We start from the raw sequence: 17,231 nt of genomic DNA, 5'->3' as shown, positions 1-17,231 counted from the left end.
GTTTATCTATAGCAGGATGCATTTTCTCTTGGTTTTGGTCTCAGGGGGCTCCAGGGCTGCCAGGATGGCTTCGTCAAACACATTCTTAAGCCCTCGCTGGTTGGAAAGAACAGAAAACAAGACAGAGAGCAAATATTAGAATACGGTCTGTAATTAATTATGTAATTATTGCCAGATTTAACAAATATGTTGCTTTCAGTTTAACGATGTGATGAAACTGTAACAATGCCCCATACCTGTGTCAGAGCAGAGCACTCCACGTATTTGACAGCCTTGAGCTCACGAGCCAGCTTCTCTCCGCTCTCAGGATATAGGGGGCGCTGTTTGTTTTTCGCCAGCTTCTCGATCGTGTTGCTGTCTTCCCGCAGATCCACCTGTGTGCCCACTAACAGAAAGGGTGTACGTGGGCAGTGGTGAGAAATTTCAGGAACCCACTGGGGAAGAACAAAAAAAGATAGAAAGATTAAATTCACATTTTCTTCCTTCCTGGTCACGTCTAAAACTAACCTCAAAACTTTTTTGTTACCATACAAAAACCGTCAGGTACTGAGAGCTGGCACTGGATGTCAGAAAGGTCAGATTCAGGCTACTTAAGCTGCTTCTTAACCAAGGTTCTGGGTTCTTTTAAGTCTCTCTCTTGCTCGCCCGTGGCCGCTGGCTTGCACGTAAACCCTCTCTCTCTTTTTTTTTTTTTTTTTTTTTTTTTTAAATGAGGGAAGCGGACAGGAAAGCTTTTAATGTTATCAAACAAAGATAAATGTTCTCCCCTCGTCCCAAAATGGTCAAAAACCAATACTAGAGTACCCTACTTCAGGGACGGCCTGGGGCTAAAAAACAGCCCCGGACTTTCTCCCAAATAGGCCCATCATCCGGCCATTCGCCCCCTAGCCGTGCGCGACAGACACTAGCCAGGATGTCCTGCTACTATGCCACAATACCGTAGTCTAGTAAAACCAATGATGATAATTGGGGTTGTGTTTATTAATGAAGCCTCAGCCTTCAAATTAAAAACAAAAAATGCCATTACATCTGCATTGCAAATAAATTACAAATAAAGAAACGTCACTGGCTATAGAAACCCCAAATTACACAAACTTGTAATTATAAAACAGTACAGAGTATTACTGACAACACTTTCAGAGATAAAGTAGGCTACTTGCTGTACCTGATGGGGATTAGATTTTTTTTTTTATTATTATTGTAGGCCTATACCAAAACTACACTGAGAGTGTTAGTTACTATATACTATAAACTATATACTATTCAAATATAATGTAAGCAAATGTAATGTTGGGGAAGTAAGTTTCTTGAGAAGGGCACTATTCTGAGGATGTCCTTCTCTGTGGCCATTAACATGAATGTTTCCAGGTGTTCCTGAGAATTTCTGCTCCTTAAGCAATTCTTAATTCTAAATGACTAGCCCTATCAATTTTGTCTGTGAAGCTTTCACAAACAACCACCAGGTCTTTGCCAGTTCCACAATAGTAAACGCAAATATGAAAGACAAGGAAAAACTGCACTCTGATGGAAGACAGACAGAAAGTGAAAGCTAGGATTTTTTGGTTAAACTTTTGGTTAAATTTGGTGAATTACTAAACCCCCTTCCATGTTTGTTAGCACGTTTAGAGTAGTACCAATGCATGCCTGATGTTTCCAAATTTAATTCAATACCATAGTCTTCATCCTAGCAGCAAAAGTGAGCTCACTGCAACCTCTCATATACAACCAAGTGAAATCGCGGTCAACCCGCGATTCATTTCTAACACGTTTAATGTTATGACTATGCAATTCGCTAAGATAGGGATAAAGGCAGCTTATTAGAATGTGTCCTGCTCCTGGCACTTACCAGTACCTCTTGCTGATGGAAATTATCTCTGCTGTCTGCCCCTCATCATGTCCCTCTGTGAGCTTCTTGCATTTTGCTGCATCAGTCTCGAGAGACATGGCCCTCTTTTCTTTGAATTTTTCCCATCCACCTTTCTCCTTACGTTTTCTACTAGCCCTTGAGAGTGTGGGGGGGATGACATGCAGTAAAGGGCCGCATGTCGGAGTCGAACCCGCGGCCGCTGCATCAAGGAGTATATATGGGCGCGCTCCACCCAGGCACCCAATGAATGAATGATTTTCTAATTTAAGATTAATTAGATAAAAAAAAAAAACTGACCTTCTCTTTGACATTTTCAAATGATGAGGGGGAGACGACAGAGAAACATACAAGGAACACATCCGTCTGTGGATAGCTGAGAGGACGCAGCCTGTCATAATCCTCCTGACCTGTGAGCGACAATCACAAGAGAAACAGGGATGTTTTTCTACTTGTTTTAAAGTGAAAGAAATAAAAAGGAAAAAAAGAGATTTTCAAAAATCATGTTACCTGCTGTGTCAAATAGGCCGAGTGTATAGGGCTCTCCCCCAATCATGACTGTCACTGCATAATTGTCAAAAACCTTTGGGCACACACACACAAAGACAAAAATAATGAATAATTTGCAAAAAAATAAAAATGCTGCATGTTTGATTGCTTTGTATTTCCACCATAAAGAAAAATTAAAAGGAAAGAGCTCTCAGTAGATGTGTTTATCACATCCAGTACTTTTCAACATGACTCAGCCTTTTTCAAATCTTCTTACCGTGGGAACATATTCTGAGGGGAACTTGTTGGTTGTGTAGGAGATCAGTAAGCAGGTCTTTCCTACTGCACCGTCCCCTACCACAACACATTTTATAGTTTGCATCTACAGAGATAAAGAGAAAATAAAAAACACCGTAAGAGCGTCAGCAAATAAGAGTGCAGTACATCAGACGGTTAGAGACAGAATACAGCTAGACACTGTGGGAGGAAGTAACCACACATTTACATCAACAAGCCAGGCAATGTTACAAGTGGCACAGTGCTACTATAAATATAACTATTTGTAACCATTTTGTATGTGGCAGTAATGGAAATTAGTACATAAAACTCAAGTACTTTACTTAAATACAATTTTGACGTACATGAGTATTGATTTTTGTTATTTACTTAATTTTACTCCAGATAGAATTACTAGTTGGTTACTAGTTAAAATGAGCTCTAACTTAACCAGCTACAACATTAAAAATGCGCTTACACAGTGATGCATCAGTAATAATAACCCAATAATATGATAAACCACTCTGAGAGGGGCTGTGCTGCTACATAATGAGTAGCCTACTTTTACTCCACTAAAATGATCTGGTAGCTATAGCTGATAGAGATTTTACATACAAAACATATAAAAACGTGTAGTAGGCTATGTATGATGCATTAGTAGAATTACTACATTAACCTGCCCCCTCCACTGAGCTAAAGTTACTAAATATTTTTCAGCGTACGATTTTACATTAAACATGAGCTTAAACTCAGTTGCCAGTTTATTAGGTACACCTAGCTAAAACTATTGCAATCTGAGTCTACAAAAGTCCTACAATAAATGGTTATAATCTCATAGAATTTAAATCTCTACTGAAGTCACTTAGAACGTTGGATAACAAAAAAGTATTAAAATTGTGGAAACTGTAGAGCTTTTTTTTCCCTGAAACCTCTGACTAATTTATGTCTTCTTGTAATGTCTGTTATTTATCGTTTGTATTGCCTCGTATGTTTTTATTTTTTTATCTTCATAAGTTTGTGCACTTGATGTTCACGTGCTATTATTGCTTACCTGATTCTCTGTAAACTGCATTTGTCAATAAAAAAAAAAATAAAAAAAATGGTTATAATGTTTAGTTTTTGTTGCAACTGCAGAGAGGTGCTAATTCAACTTTATGGTCATTCTGGAGGATGTAGTTTGTGGTGCTGTCAAACTGTATTGCTTCATACAGAGAGGTGTTCCCGTTATTTAGTCTACTCTTAGATTTTAATGACTCTTAATTACTGCTTTATCACATGCAGGTGTGCTGACAAGACCAGACAATTATGCCATATTAAAAACACACAGACAGAGCTAGTGTCAAATTGTAAAACAATAGTTTATCTGCTACAGGCTTGTAATTTGATTGATAATGTTCTAGACCATTTTCATAAAAGAAAAAAAAGAAGAAAAATAAAATATATAGTGTACAAGTACAGTTTATCAATTATCCGAGCACATTTGTACAGTTTTGAGGTCATCTTGCTGGATCTTAGTATACCCATTCTGTGGTAGTTAGAGAGAAAGAAAACCGGTGGAAGAAATACAAAAAATCTCTAGTCGATACTTGTTACTTCATGTGCGCGTAAAAGCTTATTGATGACCGTGAATCACTTCCGTATAGGGTACATACCAAAGATGTTGAGGAAAAAAAAACGACGGCCTGTAAGCACAATGTAATTTAGAAGAGGATACTGCCCAACACTTCCGCTAAATAAGCAGCTCATCGAATAAACTGAGGGCTGAAGACTGTTAAAACTGTAAGCAAACACTTTATAAGCTATAAGCAACATATACAAACGAGCAGTTAAAGCTGAGCCTGATTGTATCCATTAAGTGATTGTAAAAGCTCAGATTGATAAAGTGAGAAGTGTTTGTCAACTGTTAAAGAGTTGCCTCACTTAGCTTACTTACTAAACTAAAGTTAACGTTACCAACAGTTTAGTCTATAAAGACAAACACAAGGAAAGTGATAACTGACAACAACTTCTTTAACCAGATTGATGTTAGCCAACACTAAATTAAGCTTGATGACTCTACAACTTTAACACTAACGTTACGCGAATTAGGAAACCAATTAACGAGCGTTTCCTCTCGGTAGAAGCTTTGTGTTGTTAGGGGGACTTTTCCTACATTGTCCAACAACATAATTAGCCATAAATAGTTTTTTTCAGGCTGTTTTTCTAACTCTACTCACCGTTTTTCTTTGGACAGGTTAGGCGTTGGTTACATCCGGGTTTGAGGGTCGAATTACTCTCAGCGCAGCCGCAGACCAGACGAACCACATTCACAGCTGTAGAAAAGAAACACCGCCGCCCGGTGGACAAAAGCGCGCATACACACACACACACACACACACACACACACACACACACACACACACACACACACACACACACACACACACACACACACACACACACACACACACACACACACACACACACACACACACACACAGCCATCTATGTAAAAAATAGCTCATTCACTATTAGGCTACGATAATTACTATAATATTGCACATATTGCAGTATTGCACATACCACCATAAATGCTACTACTTAATTTTCTAGCTTGTCATTAAATAGGGTATATTATATATTTTGCTTTCATTTTTATTTTATTTTATTCCCTATTATTTATTTACTTGAACTTGTTTTAAACTATTTACTTACTTATTTAGCCTACTTCACTGATTTACTTTTATGTTGCACACTGTTGAATAGCTGAATTTCGTTGTTCTAAACACAATGACAATAAAGATCTATTTTATTGTATTCTATTATCATAAAATGTACTAATAGTATTAAAAGTACTCATGCAGAAAAACAGGGCCGTAGTAGAGTTATTATATATCATTGTATCATAGTTGCTGATGGTTGATCTGATATTAACTACTTTATATGTGGTTGGGTAGTTTCTCATATGACATTATGAGCTAACAGTTGTTGAGCATGGAGTATGTTTGAAAGTTAAAGATACTGTATGGTTTTCTCCTTTTCTGACGTACAGTCTGACATTGCACAGAGAAAGAGCAGCTTGTCTATTCCTTATATAGCTGACCTTTGCCTCCCATACATGTCTCAGATATAGTTCAGTCATTTTAAGCCAAAATGGGGGTCAACCTAGAACAAATTGCAACAGAAGAAAACTCAACTGATTTTGTATCCTTAATATGTCCTGAGTAAGGAAAAAAAAGTCCCGAAGAATCCAATTAGGGGAAAGTTTCGAAAAAGACCCAAATATAGCCTACTCAATCTTTTTCTCACATGAATAGGGTAAACATCTTAACCTTTAGATATCACCATGACAATTACGGAGTTGATTACTTACATCAAGACAAACAAAAAATGTATTATAAGTTTTTTTTTTTATTGTTTGTTAACATGGGCAAACGGTGCATAATCTAATTACGTATAATTTGCATAAATACCACAACAGATCTAAACATACCAATTTCAAAAAACTTGTATTACATTTTTTGTTTGTCTTGATGTAAGTAATCATCTCAATAATTTTCATGGTGATAGCTAAAGGCTAGAGAAAAATAGTGAATAGGCGTATATAGGCTATATTTGGGTCTTTTCGAAACTTCCCCCTAATGGGATTCTTCAGGGCTTTTTTTCCTTACTCAGGACATATTGAGGATCCAAAATCAGTTGAGTTTGCTCCTGTTGCAATTTGTCCCAACTTTTTTCATAAAATGACTAGAGTAATAGTGTTTCTTCAAAGACCCAAATGTTTGTATTGCAGACATTAAATGGACCCATTACTTTTCTTTTTTTTAGCTATTCTGTTAAACAATGGTGTTAACATTACTCATCATACACATTACATTTATAACTCTAGAGTTTGTGTATGTATATTCAATATGTATGTTGTTGTAGTTTAAGAAATTCCTTCTGGATTACAGTTCTATTTTATCTTATAATATCTTATCTTGTATTCAACTCAATTTCTGTAATTACTTTTAAAAGAAACTTTCAATATAAGTTATATTGGTGTGCTTTCTAATTTTAATTGTTTTGGGTATATTTTGGTTTACAACATGTCACATTCTTTTCATGACATTATGTTGAAAGATTTCTATGAAAGCCCCTGGGGAAATACTTTATTTTGAAAAATAAAAAGGCCGGAAGTCGCGGTCGTTAGCTCTGATGCTATCTTCATCGTAGTGTTGCTTCTCTTTGTCAGAGGTCTGACTTCCGTTTTCATGTTTGGTCCAGGTTTCTGGAATTTACTATCTAGTGAGACTGAGCCATCTCTCGCTTTGATAAACATCTGTTGTGATTTAGTGTTTTCAAGACGGAGCTAATAAAAGCTCCTCCATTTCAGCCTGTTTAGAGTTTGGGTCCGTCATTTTATTCCACCCTTGAAAAACACGACTGTTTACCTAGCTAGCTGGCTAGCATAAGCCAGCTGAGTTAAATCACCTAGCATGTTTCGGTTCTTGAATGACGTTGATGACGACCCCTACATGATGTAAGTATTGACATTTATTACATTTGGTTTAAACACTGTTATCAGTGTGTGTTTTGCATGAGGTGAAAAATGTACATATTGGCACGGTAAATTCTATTTTTCCACTGTGCCTTAAGCAGGTACCTAACGTCCAGCCAGCTGTGGGGGCCTACGGTGGTCCACCATATTGGATAGACAATAACAAAAAAGCTGTCAGAGCTCAAAAGCACTTGGTTAACCAATCAGTAGCTAAAATGGCCAATTATCACTACTCTCATAACTTTTCCCAATTAACTTTGAAATTGAGATGTAGCTAATTGATGGCAGGTGGCAGTTGATTTAATGGTCTAACGTTAGGTACCGGGACATCTTTTACATAACCTTACCTGAAGAGTTTCCCCTACATTTGATAAATGCATGAAACTGAAAAGTGCTGACCTTCATTCTCTTTGCTAAATAAATTGAATACATTCATTGGCATACACAAGAAGTAGATTTGAAGTGGTTGAGTAAATCTGGATCTATGGATCTGTTTATAGATTTGCTGCACCAACATACACAAGCTTTATTACTAGTTTTAAATAATGCAATCCTACTGAAACTTTGGTGGCCCTGTGGGCATAGTCACCACCTGTCACACCATTAGCAACAGCACTGTTTACAATGTCAAAACAACATAAACAGCCAGTCAGGGTTGAAACATATTGTCATTATTATAGGGCTGCAACTAACGATTATTTTCATTATTGACTAATCTTCCTATTATTTTCTCGATTAATCCATGTATCTGTAAAATGTCAGAAAATAGTTAAATATAATTTTTTACTGCCCATGCTTCAAATGTCTTTATTTGTCCTACCAACGGTCCAAAACCCCAAAATATTAAGTGTACTATCTTCTGTGACAAAGAAAAGCACCACATCCTATATGAGAAGGTGGGAACGGCCAATATTTGGCATTTTTGCTTAAAAACCAATTATTCAATTATCAGCATAGTTGTCTGTCTGTTCATTTTCTATCAATCGACTTAATTGTTGTGGCTCTTTTTTGAGCTCCTTCCATGCTCTTGAAAAAAAAAAAAAAAAAAAGTCGAAATGCATACACACATTTATGACAACTTGATTTGAGTTTAACCTTAATTGATGAGTTAACTGACAGAAAATGTATCTGCAACAATGTTGACAATCTATTAATCGTGTAAGACGTTCACTGGTTCCTCTTAAATGTGACGATTTGCTGTTTTTTATCCGTTTAGAACTTGTTTTTCTGGGCATATTTTATAGACTATTATTAATGGATTAGTTGAAAGAAAATAAATAGATGATCAAAATTAAAAACAAGACTTGATAGACTTCATAACTCATTAATTGCTAGACTCATTAAATCTTAGGGAAACTGTGTTCTTAGCAAGAGGAGGTTCACACCAAACTGTTAAAAGTGATATGTAGGCTTTAGTATTGTTTGAAAAAAATTTGATACTGGGGCTGATGCAAATCTGAAGTTTTGGCCATGAATGAGAAGTCAAAAAGTTTCAATGTAATCTATGATTTCTTCTAGGGATCCATTTGCTGCTCACAGGCAGCAGATGAGGCTTATGTTTGGACCATTTGGCATGGATCCCTTTGCACTCGCCCCCCAGATACAACCACCCCGTGCACCACGCAGACAGGTAACTGTCCGACGTGTTGGTGGACTGTATTTGTGTGTTTTGTGTGTTTCATGTGTTTGACATCCACTTTAGTTTATCTGTTGTATTTAAGTTTTTTATTTTAACGTGTACATTTTGTTCCAGACTGGTGCACTGACCCCCTTTGGCATGATGGGAATGGTGAGTAGCTGCTCCGAAACCTCCTTCAATACCTTCAAGAATACAATTTACATGTTTAATATAATGGGGTTTTTTTTAAGATTATTTTTTGGGCATTTTAGGCCTTAATTTTGACAGGACAGCTGAAGACATGAAAGGGAAGAGAGAGGGGAGAGACATGCAGCAAGGGGCCGCAGGTCAGAGTCGAACCTGGGCCCGCTGCGTCGAGGAGTAAACCTCTATATATGGGCGCCCGCTCTACCAACTGAGCTATCCGTGCGCCCGTTTAATGTCTGATTTATGATTACATGAACCAGGGTAAGGATTAGAAATAGGTTCCGGTATGGTCTAGCTTAGGTTTTTAATTTAGGTTGGGTTTACCAGATCTTACATAGATACACTGTATGGCCAAAAGTATATGGACAATGAATTTACAAATCTGATTGGTCAAGTCTTGCCTATTGTTTATTTTTTCCACACCAGACAAATTAGCTGGCCACGAGTTGTCAGTTGTATTTTTGCCCCCTCCAAACCTCGTCACTTAGGTCTGTTTGCTTTTCATGGTTTTAAATAAAACTTTCGGCCCTAATTCAATTTCCCCCCCATTGTAGCAATTCACAGACATAAGGGGAACGAGAGAGAGAGAGAGAGAGAGAGAGAGAGAGAGAGAGAGAGAGAGAGAGAGAGAGAGAGAGAGAGAGAGAGAGAGAGAGAGAGAGAGAGAGAGAGAGAGAGAGAGAGATATGCAAGTCATAAATGGCTGTTTTTACGCCCCTCTCCTTGGTGATTTTGACAGAGAACATACATTCAAAAAATATTTAGCGCTCTGCTAGTTTTACGTTCTTGTTAGGGCTCTGATTATTAAATGTATTCCAAAATAGGCTATAATACATGATTTATTGGGAGAAAATGTCTTTCTACATAGAATTGCTTGTTGTCTCCAAGAAACCAAGCTATTATATATAAAATACACCCCAAATGGAATGATCCTTTGTTTTCGTAACCACGTTTTCCGTCACTGCCATGATTCGACTCTTGAGATTGGAAGTCAAATCAAGCTCCTTAGGTGGAATGGTCGACTATTCGGTGTCACCCTTTTATGCAATATGTACTCGAATCTGTGCTAATCTTTTTTCACCTCATTAACAAAATTACCAGTGATCACTGGACAAAAGAAGGAAGTGTTTCTTTGCCACAAAAAAGCTTTTCATGCATCTTCTTGCTCTGAAAATAAGGTTGTGGGGCTAAAAGGATGACCCTAGTTGCACTGAACAGACAATGAATCCTCTTTCAGAGTTTTTTTTTTTTTTTTTTTTTTTTTAGAAAAGATATTTAAAATACCTCCTTTTATTTATTTTTGCAGGGTGGAGGGTTCATGGATATGTTTGGCATGATGGGAGAAATGATGGGAAACGTGGTGAGTAGTTATGTCAACCAATTTCAAATGAACATGAAGTAACTACTGTAATGAATGAAACCTGTGTCTGCACAGTACTCCATCTCACCTTCTATTTACATTTTATTAATTTCTTCTTGTAGGAAAGAATGTCCGGTTCACCAAACTGTCAGACGTTTTCCTCTTCAACAGTGATCTCCTACTCCTCTTCAGACTCGGGGCCTCCTGAAGTTTATCAGCAGACCAGTGCAACGAGAACAGGCCCAGGAGGGGTTAGAATAACTTGTTAACAGTTGTTGAAATGCTTACACTACACGTAGGGCGTGTCGATTAGTGCCAAATAAGTCCTCATTACTGAGACCTAAGCCTGAGTGGACATGTGGCCTTGCCATGCTTTGTTAGTCCAGGCATGACTGCGGCCTTCTAGCCTCATTAGCAAAGTAACCGTAATTGTAGTGACAACAACTTGATCTTGTGTACAGTATAAACATCGTAGTTGTCATATGAACATTTCAGTCTTGAGTTCATTCAGAGGGCAACCGAGTTGTCTCTTTTCACCTCAGATCCGCGAGACGCGACAGTCAATGAGGGACAGCGAGAGCGGCCTTGAGCGTCTTGCCATCGGCCACCACATCGGGGAACGTGGACACGTAATGGAGCGTTCACGAAATCGCCGCACTGGAGACCGCGAGGAACGACAAGACTTCATCAACCTTGATGAGAGTGAGTCATTGGGCCAGAAAGATAATGACTGTTTATGATGGGGGATCCACTATTCTCTGGTAAACTTTGAATATCACTTTGAATATAATGAAATGTCTGGCTTAACAAGAAAAAAAAGTAATATTGTGAGATGACCTGCGACGCTGATCATGCTGCAGTGACATGAGACATGTTATTTGTGTCGCCTAAAAACCTGCCCTCCGTTCCCACTAGCTGATGCTGCAGCGTTTGATGAGGAGTGGAGGAGGGAGGCAGGAAGATACGTTCCCCCGACTGCCCGGGCGCTGGACTACGGCCGAGATCGACGGGGAGGCGGTCAGCAGCTGGCCCTCACTGCCCCTCCCAGCTCGACAAGCCCCCCAGGCCATCGGCACGAGTCCCCCAGACAACGTCAACCCCACACCCGTCCACGTTACGACTGGTGAGAGGTAAGAGTGAGTATTTACAGCCTTGATTCTCAGGTCTGGATCAGTCAAGTCCAGCCCGACCTAATGGGTTTGGTGAGGAATTTGGCTCTAATTTCGCTGAAGTTGCTGAAAATACCAATACATTTGCTTGGCTATTGTCTGCCAACTTTGGCTAATAACATGTATATTTGTTTTGGTGTATATGCCTGCTGAAAAACAACAAGAAATTGCTGTAAAGAAATTATTTATTTTTTTAAATATTAACATTACATTTTGAGCACTTTTGTTTTTACTGTAAAATATCCTGCTCAATACATATCTTGGTCACAATTCCTTAATAAGATAATTTAAGGGATTCCATGCAAAGTTATGTTTATGATTGAAAATATATATTCTGGTGAACATATTATGGTTTTTTATGGTTTGGTTTTGTTTTTAGTTAGAAAAACACTCTGAACACAGTTCATCACGAGAACAAAAAGCTGCAGAGAGTCGATGGAAGCAGACAACACTTTGTCCAGATACGATGCAATAAAAGTCAAACAAGTCAAGTCGGTTCGATTTATACAGCCAAATATCACAAATCGCAATTTTTCCTCAAGGAGTCCTCTGTCCTTGGACCCTCGATTCAGATAAGAAAAAAAACGTCCCAAAAAAAAGAAAGAAAACGTATACGGGGAAAAATGGAAGAAATCTCAGGAAGAGCAACAAAGGAGGAATCCCTCTTCCAGGACGGACAGCCGTGCAGTAGTAGGGGTCCTATCTAGCACACTGAGCAGCGCAAAGCCCAACGCAAGTGTCTAGTTTAAGAGTTTTTAGTTTTGCTAGTTTAAGACCGACGCAGTTGTCAATTTCCCGCCCAGCGCCCATGTGGTTTAAATTGCAAATGTGCCCATCTTTGCGCCCATGGGCGTGCTGGTCTTACAGGGAGGTGTGTTCAGGTAAATTCTTTGCATGTTGCTGTCTTGAGGCAGCGGGAAGTGATCGTGCCATTGACCAACAAAAACCTGGTCTAAATTCAATAGCGCAGAATTTCATTGTTATTTTAACAGCGCATTAGTAAAATGCACCTAGGCTTATGCACAGCGTGTGCACACTATGCTTGTTACACACACAGGGATGCGCAGCATCGGACAAACATGCAAAAGATTACAAATAAAAATATTACGGTGCAAATCCGCAATCATAATAGCAATGCGCCAAGGTACAAACGCTCCTGGCTTTTAAAGGGAATGGGAGATGACCCTGTGATTGGTTTATTGCATGTTACGCCCAAAACGTAGCTATAAATTAATGAAGACACAACCCTTTTGAACCATGCGCCCGGCGCACGGACCCTTTTTTCTAAAAAGTGGATTCGTACACGCCCTACACGAACTTGCACCGTGAGCTTAGATCGTTAAAATAGGGCCCTAGATGTTGCGTGTACAGAATAGACCGATGTAAAATTACAGTATGGACAATCAGGGTGAAAAAAATTATAGATTGATTGTAAACGTGACGAAATATGATCCAGGAGGACCTCAAGCAGCTACCAGGTGTCGCCAAACAGATAGGACCAGAGACCAGACAGGGCAGCCAACACTTTTAAAATTTATTCTGGTACGCTATAGTACACATTTGCAGTTTGAAGCTCCTATACACTGTACAATAATATAATAATAATATTCATTGCATGTTACACTGTGAGATGGGTCTAATGAACTGTATCACACTGAGAAATATCAATTTTGAGACTGTCAGACTGTGATATCTGTTTAAGAGTAGCACTACGTAGGGCTGGGCAATATGGACTAAAAATCATATCTCTGTATTTTTCGGCTGAATGGTGATACACAATCTATATCTCTGTGGGCTAAATGTTCAGTTTTAAGTCAAAGCCACTTTTAACAATCCCCTTTATTAAAATTTGTGATCAAAATAAAGTGCAAAGACAGGGTTTCCTACCCAGTTTGAAAATATACAGCTGCAACACATGTAAATGAAAATGATCTGAAATATATATATATATATATATATATATTTAAAAATCTCTGAGAAAGATCCTTCACTTGTTTTCAACAACAATAATAGACTGATTAAAAGAGAAAGAGGGCGCCCGGATAGCTCAGTTGGTAGAGTGGGTGTATATATACTCCTCGACGCAGCAGGCCCGGGTTCGACTCAGACCTGCGGCTCTTTGCTGCATATCCTATCAAAATAAAGACCGAAAATGCCCCCCAAGAAAGAAAAACCTTTAAAAAAAGCAGACACACATAGAGAGACAGAGGGAGATAGGGACAGTGCGATGGCTGAAGCGTATGGTACAAAAAAAAAAAAAAAATGTTGTACCATATCTTTGGTCATGAAGCCGATTGTTACAGTACAATTCTCTGGTTTATCAGTGAAGTGTCTGAACTACACTGCAGACTGGATTCTCTACTCGTAGAGTGACGGCTGACTCATTATGAACGGGTCCAGCACGGGTCGAAGCGGCGTTATGAACGTCTTGTGTATGAAATGTCTGTATCGTCACTGCGCTGCGTTTTTATGAACTACGATATTCTGGCCATGGGTCACATCTCTTTGCCCAGGTCAAGCAGGCTCCCTCTCACACGCTATTACTCAACGAACTGAAGTTAGTTGCATTCAGTAACTTCTTCTGGGTTTTTCGCCGTGGCGGCTGCAATGACAGAGAGTTACCAGCGGAAACACTGGTACCAATACAGGTTTCCCTCTCATGCTTAACAATATACAGCTGTGTTAATAACAATTAAAACTGTAGACAAATGTCAGCAGTTTGGACCTGTGGCGCTGTGTGTGTCTCCATGTTGCAGGGGAGCCATGTGTGAGTTTGTGAGTGAATGGGGGCGGGGCTGCGCAGAGAGATCCAAACACAGGCACAGCTTTACAGAAGAAATGGTTCATGTAAACCATATCGATGTAAAACTTTATCGATATAAAACTTTATTGTCTAATCTCAAATCTCGTTTGAAAATATTTCGATATAAGGTAAAATATCCATATATTGCCCAGCCCTAGTGCTACAATGTAAATAAAAGAGGAGAAATGTTTCCTAACAGCAGTCCCACTGTGAAGAATTTGTTCCTACATTTTTAATAATGTCAGAATTTTCTTTTTAACAAGCTGACTTCAATTACCAAACTGCTAAATTGGCTGTTGTTAGACATGTCTCTCAGTGCGATCGAGGATCATTATTTTGGATTGACAACCATGGCATCATGTTATGTTAAAATCCTCAATTGATAAATGAAAGCTCTGTTGATTCCATCTGCCTTTTTGGTCTATAATTTATCGTAATAAACACTGCGGCCTTGGTTGACTGTCCCTGCAGGTGTCACACTTGGGCGACCAGACAAAAGGAGTTGAGGGAGGATTTCCCCGATGCTGTGAACCACGCTGAAGACGGAAGTTGATGATCTTCACAACTGCCCGTCGTAAATGTTTGATATGACTGGACTGTCTATCCATGAACAACATACACACACACACACACACACACACACACAGACACACACACACACACACACACACACACAACAAAACCACACACGCTTGGTAGTTACATTAACAGTTCTCCTTATCCACTGTTACACTCAACACACACGCATACACATCACGCGCCCTTGTGCAAACATGGGTATAACTACACTCACTTTATATATACTCATTCTCAAAACTTGACAACTTGTGTTTTTGCCCACTGCACTTAAGTGCAACAGTATACAGTACATCTGCTGTACAGTCCATTTTATGTTTGTGAAGACACTAGTGTGTCAGTGAATTGAATTGTATACTGTTAACTAATTAATCTAACTAAATAAAAGTTCATTAAACATTGTTAGATAATTACAAAATGTGTCTCTGTTGTTGTGTTTGCATGTCTTGAATAATAAATTATGGAGTGTTTTTTAAAAACTGAATCGCACAACTTGTCGTACAGCTTCAAACCAATGTCTACATGCAACTCAATCTTTCAATCCAGGGTTCTTTTTTTGCTCATCTGAAATTGTGTTCAGGTTCTCGGCAGCTGTAGTGTCTAAATCTGTAATTCTGCTGCTGTAGTTCAGCTGTGTGTTGCTCTCCCCCCTGCATGTGCATGTGCATGTATCTGTGTGCTCCCTCTTCCCTGTGCCACTATGTCTGCAGCTCGTGTGACATCCAGATAGAGCACACAAGCTGGAGCAGCCAATGAAAACCTTCTGTTTTGAAAAATCTCTCCCTTCCGCTGTATCTTTAATTACATCCACGACTATTTTTATATGCATGTCCTCCCTCCAGCATGCGATGCTCTCGTCACCTGTCTACCTTTCTTCCTGTCACCTTTCATCCCCGTCATTAGATCTCTGAAGTTCTCTGACAAGGCAGCTCGTTTTGCGCATCCGTCTTTGCTTAGATGTATCCTCCTCGTTGTTTCTTTGTTCTGATGTTTTCTACCTGTCATCCACATCTGAAGTATACAGATGTTTGTTTTCATTTTTCCAGGAAACCGGTTTTTTTTTTCCAGCAAGTTATGACATTTCTTTGCAGGAGAACAGAAACCACAAATTAAATGTTCATGTTAGCAGTTTGCTGGGACCGTATTTCCACATGTGCTACTGCAGTTTGTTAGCTGATGAGCAGAGGTAACTCGGCAAGCAGTGCCAATCAAATGACAGGACTTTTTAGGAAGTCAGTAAGACAATGTAGAGTCCAATTATCAAATTGGACTCTACATTACAAATCGGCACATATTTTCCTCATTCTATTTCCCTGAAGCTTCACTAAAACAAAGGAAATGCATGTAACCCTGCTATTCTACTTGATCCCTCTTTCCACTCTTTTTTTTCTCCTCTCTGTTTCATTCGCTGTCCTCCCCTCTGCATCTACCAATGACTCACACGCTCCCCTCCCCCCTCCTGTGTGTCATACATTTTCACCCCTTCTCCTCCCACCTCCCCTTCCCTCTGTCTCTCCCTCTCATTCGCCCACTAAATCCTCCTCTCTTCCTCCACCCCATCTCCTCCTGTTCTGTGTTTTCTCACTTTCTCCAGCAGGCTTCAAACACTTTGCAGGTAATGCTTAAAAAGATTGATCTATTTCTTAATTCTCTCCATCCCTCTAAACCTCCTCCTCCTCCTCTTCCTCCACCCCATCTCCTCCTGTTCTGTGTGAAAAGTGTTTGCCCCTTCCTCATTTCCTGTTCCTTTGCATGTTTGTCACACTTAAGAACAGTAAACACAAAATGCAATTTGTAAAAAGGTGTTTTCACCGTCTCATCTCTCCATTGGTCCATATACTCAGTCACTGACTAAAACAGTGCAGAAATTGAACTGGCTTGTGGTCCGGAACAGGTTGACAGTAGATTCATAAATAGGTATGCATTTTGAGCTTTTGATTTATGTTTCCTTCTCTGTGTATGTGTGTGTGCCAGCATCTTCCTAGGGAGCATCTTTTCCACAGCTTTTTCCATCCCTGAAGGCAAAACAGCCCCGACCATCACTATCATCACCAATGTATAATGTTCTTTTTATGAAATGCAGTGAGGAAGAAGAAAAGAGTTCCACTTGAAGTCATTGTGACTAATGTAAAATTGAGGCAGTTAGCTGTAATGAAAGCGTTTTTGACGTTTGCTATTTCCTATTTTCATACGCGTCTGTCTCTGTACATCTTCTCTCCATCATCCTTCTTTTTTTTTTTTTTTTTTTTTAAAGCAAAATAGGATGGAATGATTGTATGTTTGGTGTATGAGAGATGCAATGTAATGTACAAATTGTTAAATAAAGCATTTCTTTTTTTCTTTTTGCAGG

At 39.1% G+C, this 17,231-nt stretch overlaps 2 protein-coding genes across 2 annotated transcripts; one reads left to right on the top strand and one right to left on the bottom strand.

Moving 5' to 3' along the window:
- On the bottom strand, positions 1-4,935 carry cdc42l (cell division cycle 42, like). The gene is made up of 6 exons (XM_028581061.1): positions 4,846-4,935; positions 2,631-2,735; positions 2,375-2,447; positions 2,165-2,274; positions 237-434; positions 1-96 (listed from the first exon to the last, which is right to left on the bottom strand). Exons 2-6 carry the CDS (start codon positions 2,733-2,735, stop codon positions 7-9), a joined length of 576 nt encoding a protein of 191 aa, XP_028436862.1. The 5' UTR covers positions 4,846-4,935; the 3' UTR covers positions 1-6.
- A 1,855-nt stretch (positions 4,936-6,790) lies between these two features.
- Positions 6,791-15,282, top strand: mlf2 (myeloid leukemia factor 2). The gene is made up of 8 exons (XM_028581051.1): positions 6,791-7,130; positions 8,667-8,778; positions 8,902-8,937; positions 10,280-10,333; positions 10,456-10,584; positions 10,876-11,035; positions 11,249-11,463; positions 14,777-15,282. Exons 1-7 carry the CDS (start codon positions 7,087-7,089, stop codon positions 11,458-11,460), a joined length of 747 nt encoding a protein of 248 aa, XP_028436852.1. The 5' UTR covers positions 6,791-7,086; the 3' UTR covers positions 11,461-11,463; positions 14,777-15,282.
- Positions 15,283-17,231: the final 1,949 nt, after the last annotated feature.

The sequence above is a fragment of the Perca flavescens genome, chromosome 6 (genome assembly GCF_004354835.1).
Source record: "Perca flavescens isolate YP-PL-M2 chromosome 6, PFLA_1.0, whole genome shotgun sequence".
Taxonomy (NCBI): Eukaryota; Metazoa; Chordata; class Actinopteri; order Perciformes; family Percidae; genus Perca; species Perca flavescens.
The sequence above is the reverse complement of the archived record's forward strand: the minus strand, read 5'-3'. Positions and strand labels throughout refer to the sequence as shown.

Bases quoted from the DNA above. Each gene is read 5' to 3' on its own strand.
- mlf2 (XM_028581051.1), top strand. From the start codon at position 7,087: ATGTTTCGGTTCTTGAATGACGTTGATGACGACCCCTACATGAT. The intron at 10,585-10,875 runs GTTAGAATAACT...TTTTCACCTCAG, and splicing joins CGAGAACAGGCCCAGGAGGG to ATCCGCGAGACGCGACAGTC. The intron at 11,036-11,248 runs GTGAGTCATTGG...CGTTCCCACTAG, and splicing joins CTTCATCAACCTTGATGAGA to CTGATGCTGCAGCGTTTGAT.
- cdc42l (XM_028581061.1), bottom strand. From the start codon at position 2,735: ATGCAAACTATAAAATGTGTTGTGGTAGGGGACGGTGCAGTAGGAAAG. The intron at 2,448-2,630 runs GTAAGAAGATTT...GTGTGCCCAAAG, and splicing joins CCTCAGAATATGTTCCCACG to GTTTTTGACAATTATGCAGT. The intron at 2,275-2,374 runs GTAACATGATTT...TGTCGCTCACAG, and splicing joins CGGCCTATTTGACACAGCAG to GTCAGGAGGATTATGACAGG.